The 15,059-nt window shown below is 44.2% G+C and overlaps 1 protein-coding gene across 3 annotated transcripts; it reads right to left on the bottom strand.

The window, feature by feature from the left end:
- Window positions 1–3,890: 3,890 nt before the first annotated feature.
- On the bottom strand, window positions 3,891–14,318 carry dnajc14 (DnaJ (Hsp40) homolog, subfamily C, member 14). Of its 3 annotated transcripts, none has more exons than XM_060909809.1 (8): window positions 14,263–14,318; window positions 10,379–11,678; window positions 10,191–10,289; window positions 9,814–9,920; window positions 9,608–9,727; window positions 9,248–9,408; window positions 8,976–9,078; window positions 3,891–7,110 (listed from the first exon to the last, which is right to left on the bottom strand). In XM_060909809.1, exons 2-8 carry the CDS (start codon window positions 11,435–11,437, stop codon window positions 6,837–6,839), a joined length of 1,923 nt encoding a protein of 640 aa, XP_060765792.1. In that variant the 5' UTR covers window positions 11,438–11,678; window positions 14,263–14,318; the 3' UTR covers window positions 3,891–6,836. The 3 variants fall into 3 exon arrangements, with proteins under 3 accessions (XP_060765792.1, XP_060765794.1, XP_060765793.1); XM_060909811.1 differs by having other exon boundaries at window positions 14,247–14,297; XM_060909810.1 differs by having other exon boundaries at window positions 14,155–14,284.
- Between the last annotated feature and the right edge of the window lie 741 nt (window positions 14,319–15,059).

Here is a 15,059-nt window from a genome sequence, read left to right as displayed (position 1 = left end):
AGATGTTATACCAAGTGCATCAGTGGTGTAGTGTTTTCAACCACTGTGCTGCTGAACTCTAGCACCGCGGAACACTAGTGTGCCGTGAGAGATCACCAAGTGTACCGTGGAAAATTATAGAATGACTGTATATTGTAAATATTGGCAACAGCGTTTTAGTTTCAGTCAACATTTTCTATTGGTGATGTGCCTTGAGATTTTTTCATTGAAAAAAGTGCGCCCTGGCTCATGAAAGGTTGAAAACCTTTTTTACAACACCTCTGATGCGGCTGGGGATGTAGAAATACGCACTCCTTACCTCTGCTGTTGCACTACCTGTGACAGTAGCTTCTGCTGAAAGAAGCTTTTCAAAATTAAAACTGCTGAAGACATACTTAAGGTCAACAATGAGTCAAGAACGTCTGATGAGCATCAACCAAGAGATCTCAAGAGAAATATCATTTGATGATATTATCAAGGAATTTGCCATTAGGAAGACCAGACGAGTCCCATTGTAATGTTACTTCAATAACAAAGTACCCATAATAGCACTTTTGTTTGAAAATACAGCCCATTGATGTCCTAACAGGGTGCTTAAGTTTGCACAATTTAGAATTGTAGAATTTTTTATTCATTTAATTTGTTAATTCTTCAGAGATTACTTAACTTTTAATAGCAAAAAAGAAACTAAAAATAATTTCTTGTTTATTGTCCATGCACTACACTTTGAACAGGGTGCGGAAGAGTTTTTGCCCATTATATGGAGATATGTATTGAATTTGTGTGGCCATTTTACTTTGTGACACTTTATGTGAATAATGATAACAATAATAACAATAATGAAAAAGATAAAAATGACTTCTTGTTTATTGTCCATGCACCGTACATTGTTTAATAGTAATAGAATAGAGTGATTAGATTAAAGTGTTATTTAGATGTTATTAGAGGGTTTTTTTTCTTGGGGGGGGGGGCACCAAAACTCAATCTCGCCTAGGGCAGCCAAAGACCTAGAGCCGGCCCTGTATACAGAATATGCAGAATATATTAGTATATAAGGTGTGCATGCCCAGTTAGTCTCATCTCATTATCTCTAGCCGCTTTATCCTGTTCTACAGGGTTGCAGGCAAGCTGGAGCCTATCCCAGCTGACTACGGGCGAAAGGCGGGGTACACCCTGGACAAGTCGCCAGGTCATCACAGGGCTGACACATAGACACAGACAACCATTCACACTCACATTCACACCTACAGTCAATTTAGAGTCACCAGTTAACCTAACCTGCATGTCTTTGGACTGTGGGGGAAACCGGAGCACCCGGAGGAAACCCACGTGGACACGGGGAGAACATGCAAACTCCGCACAGAAAGGCCCTCGCCGGCCACGGGGCTCGAACCCAGGACCTTCTTGCTGTGAGGCGACAGCGCTAACCACTACACCACCGTGCCCAGTTAGTATGTAAGTAAAATGCAGATCCTAACTGTAAACACTGGAATATGTGAACAAGTGAATAATAGGTGTGTACAGCCATGGGCGCCGCCAGGGGGGGAAAGGTTAGAACAATTCTAGGGGCCCAGCACTGCCATGGGGCCCTTTAAGAGGCTGATAATATGCTTTTAATGATTTTAATAAGACTTTTGAAATAACAACAATGCAATATTCCATCTGGTAAAATGAGCTAATTGAACAAGGTTGTCTATTTCTTGAGTTCTTCAACATATTGTCATCTAACCCTCCCCCTTTTGCGAAATGGTACGGTCCAGTTCTGGTAGAAGCGCGATGCGTTAAATCTGTGTGCTGATCAGTGCAACGCTACTTGCTGCTGTGTCGCGGTGCAGCAGCCAGCCAGCCAGCCAGCAGTGGAGTGCGTACAGTCTATGATCGCTAAATATGAAGAGTGGCTGTCAAAAACGTAAAGAAAGGCAGCTGAAAGCTGAGAGGGACCGGAGAGACAGGCAACTGGTCACTCAGTTTTTCCCAAAGAAAGGTAGCTATCGCTCACGTGTGTTCAAAATATTAGCGAATGGTAAATGAACAGTATGAACGTGGTTGGATTAGCCTATCAAGAGAACACTTTTACAGTTTGTACAGTGACATTTTTTCCATTTTAATAACTGAACTGACTTGTGTGATAAACAAGATGAAATATTACGTTATGCTGGTGCTAATAACTAGTGCTAATAACCAGTTTCATAACTAATGGGGTGCCCTAAATATGCACAGATTCAGCCTCAGGGGGACCTCCGCCCTACCAAACCACTGAACCCCCCTTTGGAGAAGGAGGTAAGCAGCAATACAACCCATAAATGCTTTAGGACTGAAGTTTTTAATGAGCGAGCGCCATATACAGTTTGCTAGATTAAAGTGTTGCTAATAACGGACACCAGTCAAGTGTTTGACATGGTTACATGTGTGGAATGTTACGCTCAAATTTCTGTCTAGACACACTTTGCTTTGAACATATTCCCTTTTTGCAGAACAGTACACACAGCTTTCTACCTAACACATAACAATCCATGGGATTTCCATAGGTATTTTGATGCTGGGTAGAAAACTTTTTCTGTGATTTATTAGCAGTCACATCACACATTTCACTACCAATTGTCCTAGCACAAGAAGGCATGTGGCAAAATCTTGAATTTTCATTTGTGATTGTAAATGCACCAGAATTAGTCACTGACCAGTTTTCATCTAGTCCCTGGTAGGTTAATACATAAAATGTAATAACAAAGTCACAAACTCAAGGTCCATGGGCTATCAAAAGTCAAATAATGACAATAGTGCAATTGTGACGAGGGTGGGCAAAGTTGGGGGGCCCAAGATTCTAATCTTTCATGGGGCCCAAAATTTCTGGCGGCGCCCCTGTGTACAGCTGTAGTGTTTGAGCAGTTCTCTACATATATATATATATATATATATATATATATATATATATATATAAAACAGAGTACAAAGTAGCATTCTTTAAAATTACAATTAATTTAGGTGTAGTAGCATGTGTAGTGTGTAATAAATATTATTTATAACGCACAGAGACAGGACTTTGTCCTGAGTGTCAGTAAAGTGGTAATAGTGCCCTTAAAAATATTGCAACCTGCCAAAAAGTAACAGAAACAGGTGAAGAGGAGTGTTAATGAGCTGTCAGTGAGGTGAAGTGTGTGTGTAGTAAATGGACTCCTGCCTGTTAAACAGTGCAGTTCTGTGAATGGCCACTAGGTGGCAGCAGTGTGCGGTTTTAGTGTGTGAACAGTTATGGATGATTATTTCACACTGCACAGCTTTCTCCTAAATAAAATATTTACACAAACACATCCAGATTCTTCACTATAAACTAGACATCATATGTAGACCTTTTTAAAATATGATTCCTGTATGTATAGTGAGTGTTTTAGAGGGAACTTCAAGTCCACTTCACTTCCATTCCCGGCTCCACCAGAGCAAATATAACGAACTATAATTTCAAAAAGCCACTTTTATCATTTCTTCTTGACTATTCACAGTGTGAAAAACAGATCCATCTGAACAGCTCTTTCCTCACTAATGCTAAAACAGTGTGATACTGAACACTTATTAAACCACTCATAGCTTATTTCAAAGAAAATGAGGAAACCTACTTTACTTCTTGATGTGAACTTATTAATGATTTTTTTTTAAATTACACTTGTATTCATACAAAATGAATCTTCGGTCATTACTGTTACATAGAGATCTTTATAGATTATAAGAACACAACACCCCTGAAAACATCTCACTCACTATTTTCCAGCAATGTGCAGACTAAAAGACTAAAGCGCTGCTGCATCGCTGCCTGATTTCTCCATGAAGTGTTAGTAGCACGTCAGTTTCCACAATGATATGCTGTTACGATTAAACTGAAAAAAAAAAGTAAAACATTATGACAAGAGACTTTGAAGTTACAGAAATCAACTTTAATATGAAACAATGAAAATAAGCAGCAATGAATCATTATGAGAACTGGATGAAATGAAATAAGCCTTCAAGACTCCAAAAGTGTCCCGCACCATTTATTTATTTATTATTATTATAATGATTGTCTGAGACTTTTTTAAAATTCTATAAATCTTTTTGCATACGGGTTTAAATTAATTTCTTGTTCTGGGACGTTCTGTGATCCGGATCCATGGCGCCATCATCAGGCGCGCTGGTTACAGTCGGATATAAAGTAAAGCATTCACACTGCCATCAGAGCAAATCAAATTGTACATGAAATTAATCAACTTTTTTAAAAAAATCAAATCAAACACTGTTTTACAAAACACACTGTGCAACGTTAACGATAAAAAAATTCAGCTACAACTCGACATCCAAGCTAAAATAAAATCCAATTTAATAAACATGACAAAAATCTCGACGGTATTCAGACCCAGAGTTGAGATTAAACACGTGCAGTGAATAAACATTTCCATCACAAATTCTTTCCAAAATTTTTATCCTTTTATGGTATTAGCACAACACTGTACCACCATGACAGGCGTTAATTAGCGTCAGTGAGAGCAGGGCTTAATCATATGACATCATAACCACCAGGATTTTGTTAAGCTTTCTTAAACTCAATAAGGAACGTTTGGTACCTAAACCGCTCTGTCCTTACGCACCCTGGGTGGGACAACAACGCAGTGACCTTAATACCAATATTTTTGCGATCTACTGTATTGGCACATGTCTAATCTCCAGCACGTTCTGTACGGTCTCACTCTGTAGGAGACGTGACAGTGCAACGAAGACATGGAGGACCAACACACATGCTGTATCTCTTAAACAGAACTGCTTCATTTGTTTAAGGCTAATCAGGCTCATTAATATTCATCAATCTGGACACAGTTTCCTCAAAACACATCACAGTATTAAAATAAAACCAGTCACGTATTCTGTTAGCGCGTGCACTACCTGTGTCTGTGTGACGTGACTCTAAAGTGACTGTCTCATGAGAATCATAGTGAAGATTTTGTTTTTTTTCTCAGGATTTGAATGATATGGAATTCGAGCACAGTTCTGTTTCAGCGATAATATTAACATCATTGGTTACTTTGAGAAAAATGTGAAATGAAAGAAATGTAGAAACCATCTCGATTAGCGTAACTCTTTCCGAGGTGTGTGTGTGAACGAAGGAAATCTTACTCTGACCTACTTTATTTAATTATATGGACAAATTATTTTGACCAGAATAACACATTTGCTGAAGATGAATGAATAAACACGTTGGCTACGTCACTGAGCACTGAATATTAACGCACGCTGTCATTCTTTTTCACGTGACTTTTCTGTGCTCATTTCCAACACACACACCTCTACTTTCACCTCTCTTTCAAAGTGCTTCGTTTACTTCAGTTCGTTCCAAACAAGTGGAGAGGGCTTTAGTTTTTTTCCCTTCCCAGGCATAAATTTTCAGAAAGTCATGATGCAGTGTCATGAGTGTTTTCACCAAAAAACGAAACATCCACAATGTCCCTCTTAACCTAAATGCAGTCATTCAGCCAAGACAAGTTCAGATTTAACGATTAATGGAAATCTGTTTCACCCAAAAAAGTGCAAATACATCTGTCAGGCGATGAAATGTTTCATTTCGTTTTAAAAAAAAAGTTATAATTCGTCTTTGTATTGAGCCTCATTTACAATTTTCATTTATGGATTGGAGATCTGGATGAGACAAACTATCATTACTTGGCACAGTAGCTACGTTATCCTTAAAGTTTAAACTAATCCTGTGTTCACACTAGGCAGTCTCTTGTGGGCGTGGCCTATCAGCTTATCACTTCTACGTGGTTATAAAGTTTACAAGCATTATCATGTTGCCTTTGTTTAAAAAATAAAGCCACTGGTTATTTTTTTCCATTTTCTGAGCGTGAAATTGTAACACAAAGTGGAAACTAAAAGCAGGAAAGAACTAAAGTAGTGGTTTTGGATGTCACCCATGCAAAGGTCACAAGCTGTTCTGAAGTGATGAACCCTATGCAGGGCGGTCCAAAGTAGGACACGGCCCATGACTGCCTTCTGTAGAGTCTTTCAAGAACATCTCACTTGTTGCCTGTTGCTTTGTTCTGTTACAAGAGTAAGCACTGGTTAAAGAAGCAAATTCCAGACATCAAACATGCCTTAGCTGATTGACTACTTTCCTGGTCAGTGAGAAATTGTGGAGTATTTTTAGTTGAACTCTTGCTTTAATTTGTCATTTGATAATTTAGAAAAATGCCAGTTTTGGTTTTAGAAGACTTCATTTCAAACAAACAAAAAAACAAAACAATATTTTGACTCTTTATAATCCAATAATAAATGTTAGCGGAGGTTTAAGGACATTTCTCTGCACCTCACGTCTAACCTCTGCTTCAAACAAGGCAAAACTCATACTTTAAAAACAGATATCGCAAAATAAATTCAAGTATGAATGAAACTGAAACACTACGGACGATCGTCGTGGTGGCGTTACAAGCTGTGTGTGTCTTTCTGCCCTTGCAGACCATCTGATCATCCCTGAGGTGTCTTCATGGCCGACTGTTAAGAAGAATCGTAAAACACTGACACAAAAAAATGACACAGTCTTCATTGAGAAAGGCTACCTGAATGACAGGAAGCAAAACAAATTAAAAAAAAAAGCCATGGGCAATTGTTTTTCTGCATGGATGAGCTCATTTAAAAAAAAAAACCACTTTGATATTGTTTCATTTTTCTTCCACAAACTGTCATCTCCTTGATTTCCTGTTGGCACAGAGATGACCTCGTGCACAATCACAGACCCCTCCGTTCTTTCCTTCGACCTGTCTGGTGTCTGTCGAGAACAGAACACAGGTGGCGCCTCAGTCCGTTGTCTACTCCGTGGCCATCATAGCTCATTGTGCTGGCGCTCAGCGCTGAAAAGGCTTGCGTGCTTTTTTCCTCCTACGCTGTCCTTTTCCTCCATCACTCCAGCTCTCGCCCGTCTCTCCTCGCTGCGTAAAAAAGCCAGACTGAGGAGGCGGTCCTGAGCTGGCCCCCCCGGGGTGATTCGGGGTGGATCCTGGTGAGAAAAATCCACCGTTGGGTGAGGCATCGCTGCCCGGTGCACCCTGGAAAATACGGCTGAAGAAATCGTGCAGGTCAGAGGGAGAGCCTGGAGCTGGGGTATGGCCTGAGGGAGATCTGAGAGAGAGAGAGGAAATGTTGTTTTGCTTATGCATATAAGCTGGTGAAGGAGGCGTGGCCTGTGCGTGTGTCTCTCAGTGAGAGAGGCGTGGCCTGTGCGTGTATCTCTCAGTGAGAGAGGCGTGGCCTGTGCGTGTGTCTCTCAGTGAGAGAGGCGTGGCCTGTGCGTGTCTCTCAGTGAGAGAGGCGTGGCCTGTGCGTGTGTCTCAGTGAGAGGCGTGGCCTGTGCGTGTGTCTCAGTGAGAGGCGTGGCCTGTGCGTGTGTCTCAGTGAGAGAGGCGTGGCCTGTGCGTGTGTCTCAGTGAGAGAGGCGTGGCCTGTGCGTGTGTCTCAGTGAGAGAGGCGTGGCCTGTGCGTGTGTCTCAGTGAGAGAGGCGTGGCCTGTGCGTGTGTCTCAGTGAGAGAGGCGTGGCCTGTGCGTGTGTCTCAGTGAGAGAGGCGTGGCCTGTGCGTGTGTCTCAGTGAGAGAGGCGTGGCCTGTGCGTGTGTCTCAGTGAGAGAGGCGTGGCCTGTGTGTGTGTCTCAGTGAGAGAGGCGTGGCCTGTGTGTGTGTCTCAGTGAGAGAGGCGTGGCCTGTGTGTGTCTCAGTGAGAGAGGCGTGGCCTGTGTGTGTCTCAGTGAGAGAGGCGTGGCCTGTGTGTCTCAGTGAGAGAGGCGTGGCCTGTGTGTCTCAGTGAGAGAGGCGTGGCCTGTGTGTGTGTCTCAGTGAGAGAGGCGTGGCCTGTGTGTGTGTCTCAGTGAGAGAGGCGTGGCCTGTGTGTGTCTCAGTGAGAGAGGCGTGGCCTGTGTGTGTGTCTCAGTGAGAGAGGCGTGGCCTGTGTGTGTGTCTCAATGAGAGAGGCGTGGCCTGTGTGTGTCTCAGTGAGAGAGGCGTGGCCTGTGTGTGTGTCTCAGTGAGAGAGGCGTGGCCTGTGTGTGTGTCTCAGTGAGAGAGGCGTGGCCTCTGTGTGTGTCTCAGTGAGAGAGGCGTGGCCTGTGTGTGTGTGTCTCAGGGAGAGAGGCGTGGCCTGTGTGTGTGTGTGTCTCAGGGAGAGGGGCGTGGCCTGTGTGTGTGTGTCTCAGTGAGAGAGGCGTGGCCTGTGTGTGTGTGTCTCAGTGAGAGAGGCGGCCTGTGTGTGTGTCTCAGTGAAAGAGGCGTGGCCTGTGTGTGTGTCTCAGTGAAAGAGGCGTGGCCTGTGTGTGTGTCTCTCAGTGAGAGAGGCGTGGCCTGTGTGTGTGTCTCTCAGTGAGAGAGGCGTGGCCTGTGTGTGTCTCAGTGAGAGAGGCGTGGCCTGTGTGTGTGTCTCAGTGAGAGAGGCGTGGCCTGTGTGTGTCTCAGTGAGAGAGGCGTGGCCTGTGTGTGTGTCTCAGTGAGAGAGGCGTGGCCTGTGTGTGTGTCTCAGTGAGAGAGGCGTGGCCTGTGTGTGTGTCTCAGTGAGAGAGGCGTGGCCTGTGTGTCAGTGAAAGAGGTGTGGCCTGTGTGTGTGTCAGTGAAAGAGGTGTGGCCTGTGTGTGTGTCAGTGAAAGAGGTGTGGCCTGTGTGTGTGTCAGTGAAAGAGGTGTGGCCTGTGTGTGTGTCAGTGAAAGAGGTGTGGCCTGTGTGTGTCTCAGTGAAAGAGGCGTGGCCTCTGTGTGTGTCTCAGTGAAAGAGGCGTGGCCTGTGTGTGTGTCTCAGTGAAAGAGGCGTGGCCTGTGGGTGTGTCTCAGTGAAAGAGGCGTGGCCTGTGGGTGTCTGTCCCAGTGAAGGAGGTGTGGCCTCCTGTTTGTCAGACTCAGTAGCGAGTCATTTCACACAAAAAATTGTTTCATTAAACTTCTGGCTGCTTTACATGTTTCTGCCATACAGTAGCTGTTCATTACTAGTGAAGCATAAAGGTTGTTACCTGTGGCGGTTGGAGCTACTGTTACTTTTGGAGCCAAAAGAGATGTGATAGGGGACGCGGTGTGTGTCGGGGGAGATTCCTATTCGCTGGCAACCCGCCCACTCTGTGGGAGAACACACATCAGTACAATTCAATACAAAAAAAACCAAACATTTAAACTTTATTTATCCTGAGCTGGGTTGGCACGCACGCACGCACACACACACACACACACAAAAGCACAACAACATGTACGCAGTCAGTGATATCAGCAACAGTGTAAACCCAAATACCAGTAATGTCGTAGACTTTGCCGTCCATGAAGGCGAAGTAGGTGATCTTCAGACCGAGCATGCTGGACTCCGCCCACAGGTCTCCCTCCTCCGCACTGTGCTGTTTATTACACTCAGCACAGAAACGTGCTTCATGGGGCTCACGATCCATCTCAAACCGCCTGCAGGACAAAACCGAGACAGAGCGATGGAATAAAAACACAAAGTTAACATGCTGCTTGCTGATTTCACTGATATGAAGAATGAAAAGCCAACATTTTTGATGAAAGTCACACATTTATTACTGAGGGGCAGAATTCTGGATTTAACCCTCATCTCATTTCTCAGTGTTGTTGTGGAATTTGTTTTAAAATGCCGTACTTATGTTTTCCCTCACACTTGGTGCACATCATGGTGTTCATGGCCTCTTTCAGGTCGTCCTGCAGCTTTGTCAGGAACTCGTTCATCGATTTGGAGAGCTCTGACGCTGCCATTCGCTTCCTAAAAGAAAAAAATCATGTTGTGGCGTCAGAGTTATGAGCATCTTTAAAATCGAGGATACTCTTATTCCGTAAAGATGCACTCACAGCTCGTACTCGCGCCGGGTCTCAGGGTTGCTCACGATGTCCCACGCTGCTCGAAGGACTTTAAAGGCCTCGCCGGCTCGAGGGTGCTTGTTCTTATCTGGATGGACCTAAATGTACAGCAGCAGTTAGAGCTTTAAAGGTGCAGTATGCCATTTTGGAGGTTCCAACAATGAGGCCCCTTTCTTCAGTGTTCACTACAAAGCCACGCCCCTAAACACTGCCATTAACTAGTGAGGAGACACTATAAACATTTTCAGGAACAGAATTGATCTAAATTGTGTAATTTGTTGGTTAACGGTTAATCAGTCGCTCATTAACACTGCTTGTTTCAATCACGAATAAGAATGCAAGCGTGTATAAAGTGTTGATTTATTCACCTGTACAGCCAGCTGTCTATAGGCCCGCTTAAGCTCCGACTCTGTGGCGTGCGTGTTCACACCCAACACGTTAAACGGGTCCAGCTCATCTTCAGGGATCTGCACGAGGTCGTTGATTCATTTTCATTGAATATTGCTGTGCATCGTATGATAAACAATCCGCAGGAATAGGAGCACATGAACATTACCTGTGCCAACGCCAGCAGTCTCTCGAGCTCCTGTCCAGGCTGACTCCTCTCTGTCCTGGATGGAGACTCTGGATTCCCTGTCATGTGTGTGGAGCCACGTTTCCACAGCCATCCTCTAATCCTGCCCATAAGCGCGACTCCTTTCTTCAGTATCCAGCAGTTCTGAAGGCTGAGCCACCATCGCCTGCCTCTTTCTCCACCCAGCTTCTCCACAACACTCCTCACAACCCCGGCACTTAGGAACACTACGCCACTAATGAGACTGAAAGCAGAAACCAGCACACGGCGTGTAGAGCTCGTGGATTTACAAACCCAGCCTGCCAGAGCTGCACCCGAACTCCGGGTCCGATCCACAACTCGTCTTAAATCCTGCTTCATTCCCGGGACATCGGTGACCTTAAAGAGCATGAACATGCCAAGGTCATAAAGTGCAATTGCTCCGGATTCGACGACGACTCCGCAGTGGTGGGTCAGAGACACAATCAGGTCCACCACCATGTGGATGCAGGATATACTCCACGGGCTGACGGATTCAGACAGGAAATCTCGGAACGCTGCCATAAGCTGGAAGCCCGTTTGTCTTCTCAGGCGGCCCTGGTTGTGATGGTGGTGGTTCCTCCGGCGGATCTGTTTATGTCTGCTTGCTCCGGAGGATGAGGAAAAGGACGAAGACGACATCCAGGATGAAAACTGATCACCTGAGCTGCTTTTTCTCGACTTTGCTTTCTTCCCCCGAGATCCAGATGCATCCTTTCCGGTGGCATTCCTACAACCGTCTTTCTCATCATCCATTTCATCAAACACACCATTCCCGTCTTCTTCCAGCTGATCCGTACCCCCATTCGTCCTTGCATATCCGCTCTCTTCCACCTTCTCCAATTCCTCTTGCTGTTTCGCACTGTGGGACTCAGAGTTCGGATCCTCCAGCACCTCCTGTGATGTTTCCACTTCCTCTGACAGACTCGGCGCAGTCTCCTCGCATACTTTCTCACTCGCTGATCCATCATCTGGACGCATCCCGGTGCTCAACTCTTCTGGATCATCCATGACGTCTGTCATTCTCAAAAAGCCGAAACAGAAGAAGCTCAGGGGTCCATCGTTTCCCGTCACACAATCTGCTAATCTCCAAGAGGATGAATAAATGTCTGGCTCAGGTTAGCACAGTAATTTGGAAGTTCTGATGCTAAGCACTGCATAACACGCTCAAGACAAGCTTAGCCATGATACCTTGATAACTTACATTACTGATCCAGTCCATTATGGCACACAGATTAATTTGGACAGAATTATGCCATGAATCCTGGAAACAGAACCAAACAAAACAGAGTGGTCACTCATGAGTCACCAAAATTAATTTAGATCAGATTTTGGTGCAGTTCAGAGCAGAATCGGTCAATACATAAAAATATTTTTAAAAATTATTATTTTTTTACTATAACACTTATGTGAACAGAAATTGATAAAACTTTTGTATTTAAACCCTCCTTTCCAAGGCTGAGGTCTCTAAACAGTTTAAAACACAACACTTGTGGCATGATCTAGATGGTAGTGCAGTGGTTAGCACTGTCGCCTCACAGCAAGAAGGTTCTGGGTTCGAACCTCACTGTGTGGAGTTTGCATGGGTTTCCTCCGAATGCTCCAGTTTCCCCCACAGTTCATGCAGCTTATGTCAAATACCCAGTCACTGGGGCTGCACAAACCAGTACATACTCAGTACTGGTCCCAAGCCCAGATAGACTGGGGAGGGTTGCACCAGGAAGGGCATCCGGTGTAAAACGTACGCCAAATCAAATATGCAGATCTGTGGCAATCCCTAATGGGAGCAGCTGAAAGATGATGATATTTCTGTATTTTGATTGATAATGACACTAGAATAATGAAATAAAGATCGTTTTCACACATGATAGCCTTTTTACTTTGTTCTATGTTCGACTGCATTTGCCTGCTGGATAATAAACCGGATTTTACCTTGACAGTGATTCTAACAATGTGAATTAATCCACAGACAGAATTACACTTTTTCTTTCAACCTTATTTTATCTTATTTACTCTTTATATGCATTTTATTCTGTCACTTTGCCAGTGTGAAGCACTTTGAGTTGCCTTGGTGTATAAATTGTGCCTTTAATTCTTTTTTTTTTTAAATACAAATTGATTAGACTTGTACTCAGGCTAGAGAAGCAGCTTTAGAAGAAGAAGAAACCTTTATTTGTCACATGCACACTTCAAGCACAGTGAAATTCATCCTCTGCATTTAACCCATCTGAAGCAGTGAACACACGCACCCAGAGCAGTGGGCAGCCACACTAGAGCACCCGGGGGAGCAGTCAGGGGTTCGGTACCTTGCTCGAGGGCACTTCAGCCCAAGGCCACCCCACGTTAACCTAACTGCATGTCTTTGGACTGTGGGGGAAACCGGAGCACCCGGAGGAAACCCACGCGGATACGGGGAGAACATGCAAACTCTGCACAGAAAGGCCCTCGCCGGCCGCTGGGTTCAAACCCGGAACCTTCTTGCTGTGAGGCAACCGTGCTAACCACTACACCACCGTGCCGCCCCTAAACAGAAATCTGGAGTGCTCATAGGTATTCACCCCCCAAGTCAATACTTTATAGAGCCACCTTTTGCTGCAATTACAGCTGCAAGTCTCTTGGGGTATGTCTCTATTAGCTTAGCACATCTAGCCACTGGGATTTTTGCACTTTAGGCCCAAAGTGTCATCGGTTTGATTCCTGGAACCAGCAAAAAAAAATGTGAGAGGAGTTGAGCGAATGAATAGCACTTTCCCCTCCCTCTGTATCATGGCTGAAGTGCCCTTGAGCAAAGCACCGAACCCCCAACCGCTCCCTGGGTGCTGCAGCATAGTTGCCCGCTGCTGTGTGTGTTTTCACTGTTTTAGATGGGTTAAATGCAGAGGAGGAATTCTGCTGTGCTTGAGCGTGCATGTGACAAAAGAAAAGGCTTCTCCTCCTTCTTCATTTTGAATTTCACACATTCAGGCACTCACACACCTACAAGCTTAAAATTCAGTGTACTCTGCACACCACGAAATTCAATCAGACTTCAAAATTTTTGAATGCAAAATTCACATTTCTATTCACAGGAATCTAACTTCATATCATTTGTTCCAGCAGCTCTGTGGAAACATTTCAACACCTGACATTCTGCCAACACAATCAGACTTTCCAAATTGTGAAACACACACACACTCCTCTAAAGGGAGCGAGTGGATCACATCATCACTCCATCACACTTCCATTCGGACAGGATTTTCCTTCACATTTACAAACTGAATACAGAAACAAAACTCAGCAACGAGACGAGTTACAGTCTGATGGTGCTGCTGCTTTCGAGTGGCAATGATCCAAACATGAAGTTAAATATGAGCGAATATTTGCATGCACGACAGGAATAGACCTGATGTTCATCTCTGTGCTTGTGGGTATTGATATTATTGCACTTTCCTCTTTGTATTGTTGTGATTTTCTCTTCCGCCTTCATGTTTGTTTTGGTCGTACTGCAGGTTTGTGATGATATTGAGCTGCATATCAATCTGCTGTTGGTTTACTGCCACAAATAACGTCAACGTTTACCTTTTACGCATTTGCACAACCATAACAATTCGCTCTAAATACATAAAGTTTCCTATTATTATTATTATTATTTAAAAAAAACCCAACAACCCGAAGTGCCATGACAGCACTCCTCATTGGCCAGACTGCAATTTCAGCACAAACATTGCGACTTTTACAGGATCATTAAAATAAACACTTACACTTTAAGACTAATATTTAATCCAAACTTTCAGAAACATGTTGTAAAATCTTCTTCTGGACAATTTCATAATCAGAAAAACTGATTTTATACTTAGCCAACTCGCTACCTGACGTCGCTGTCCTTGTTGTTTCTCTCTTTTTTTCGACGCTATTCACTTCCGGGGTAAGAGAACTACTTCCGCTCTGAGTTGTAACCCTTTCCGGACCGTTAGAAAAGAAAAGTTTAGAGATAGTTGATTAAGTTTAAACGTCAAAAAGCTTCAAAAATCCTCCTAAATGTCTGTGTGGTCCTAATATGTTAGTGGAAATAAAAATTATTAAGATAATGAATAAAGTATTGTCTAAATCAAAATGAAAAGTCAGCACTCAGAGCTGTGATCCTGATAATTAATATTAATATATTTTTTTGGGGGGAAAGGTTTTTTAATATAGGATCTCTCCTAGAAATCAGCGAATTGTTGTGGTCTTTTGACTTGCAGCACGAGCAGGTGGTGGACAGTCCGATTCTGACAGGATTAGTTTATCCAGACATCTCATCTCATCTCATTATCTGTAGCCGCTTTATCCTGTTCTACAGGGTCGCAGGCAAGCTGGAGCCTATCCCAGCTGACTATGGGCGAAAGGCGGGGTTCACCCTGGACAAGTCGCCAGGTCATCACAGGGCTGACACATAGACACAGACAACCATTCACACTCACATTCACACCTACGCTCAATTTAGAGTCACCAGTTAACCTAACCTGCATGTCTTTGGACTGTGGGGGAAACCGGAGCACCCGGAGGAAACCCATGCGGACACGGGGAGAACATGCAAACTCCGCACAGAAAGGCCCTCGCCGGCCACGGGGCTCGAACCCAGGACCTTCTTGCTGTGAGACGGCAGCGCTAACCACTACACCACCGT

Source organism: Neoarius graeffei, chromosome 26 (genome assembly GCF_027579695.1).
Source record: "Neoarius graeffei isolate fNeoGra1 chromosome 26, fNeoGra1.pri, whole genome shotgun sequence".
NCBI lineage: Eukaryota > Metazoa > Chordata > Actinopteri > Siluriformes > Ariidae > Neoarius > Neoarius graeffei.
Note: the sequence above shows the minus strand (reverse complement) of the source record. Positions and strands in the feature narration are given on the sequence as shown.

Bases quoted from the DNA above. Each gene is read 5' to 3' on its own strand.
- dnajc14 (XM_060909809.1), bottom strand. From the start codon at position 11,437: ATGACAGACGTCATGGATGATCCAGAAGAGTTGAGCACCGGGATGCGT. The intron at 9,079-9,247 runs GTATTTGGGTTT...GTTCTCCCACAG, and splicing joins CAAAGTCTACGACATTACTG to AGTGGGCGGGTTGCCAGCGA. The intron at 7,111-8,975 runs GTAACAACCTTT...TCTCTCTCTCAG, and splicing joins AGTAGCTCCAACCGCCACAG to ATCTCCCTCAGGCCATACCC.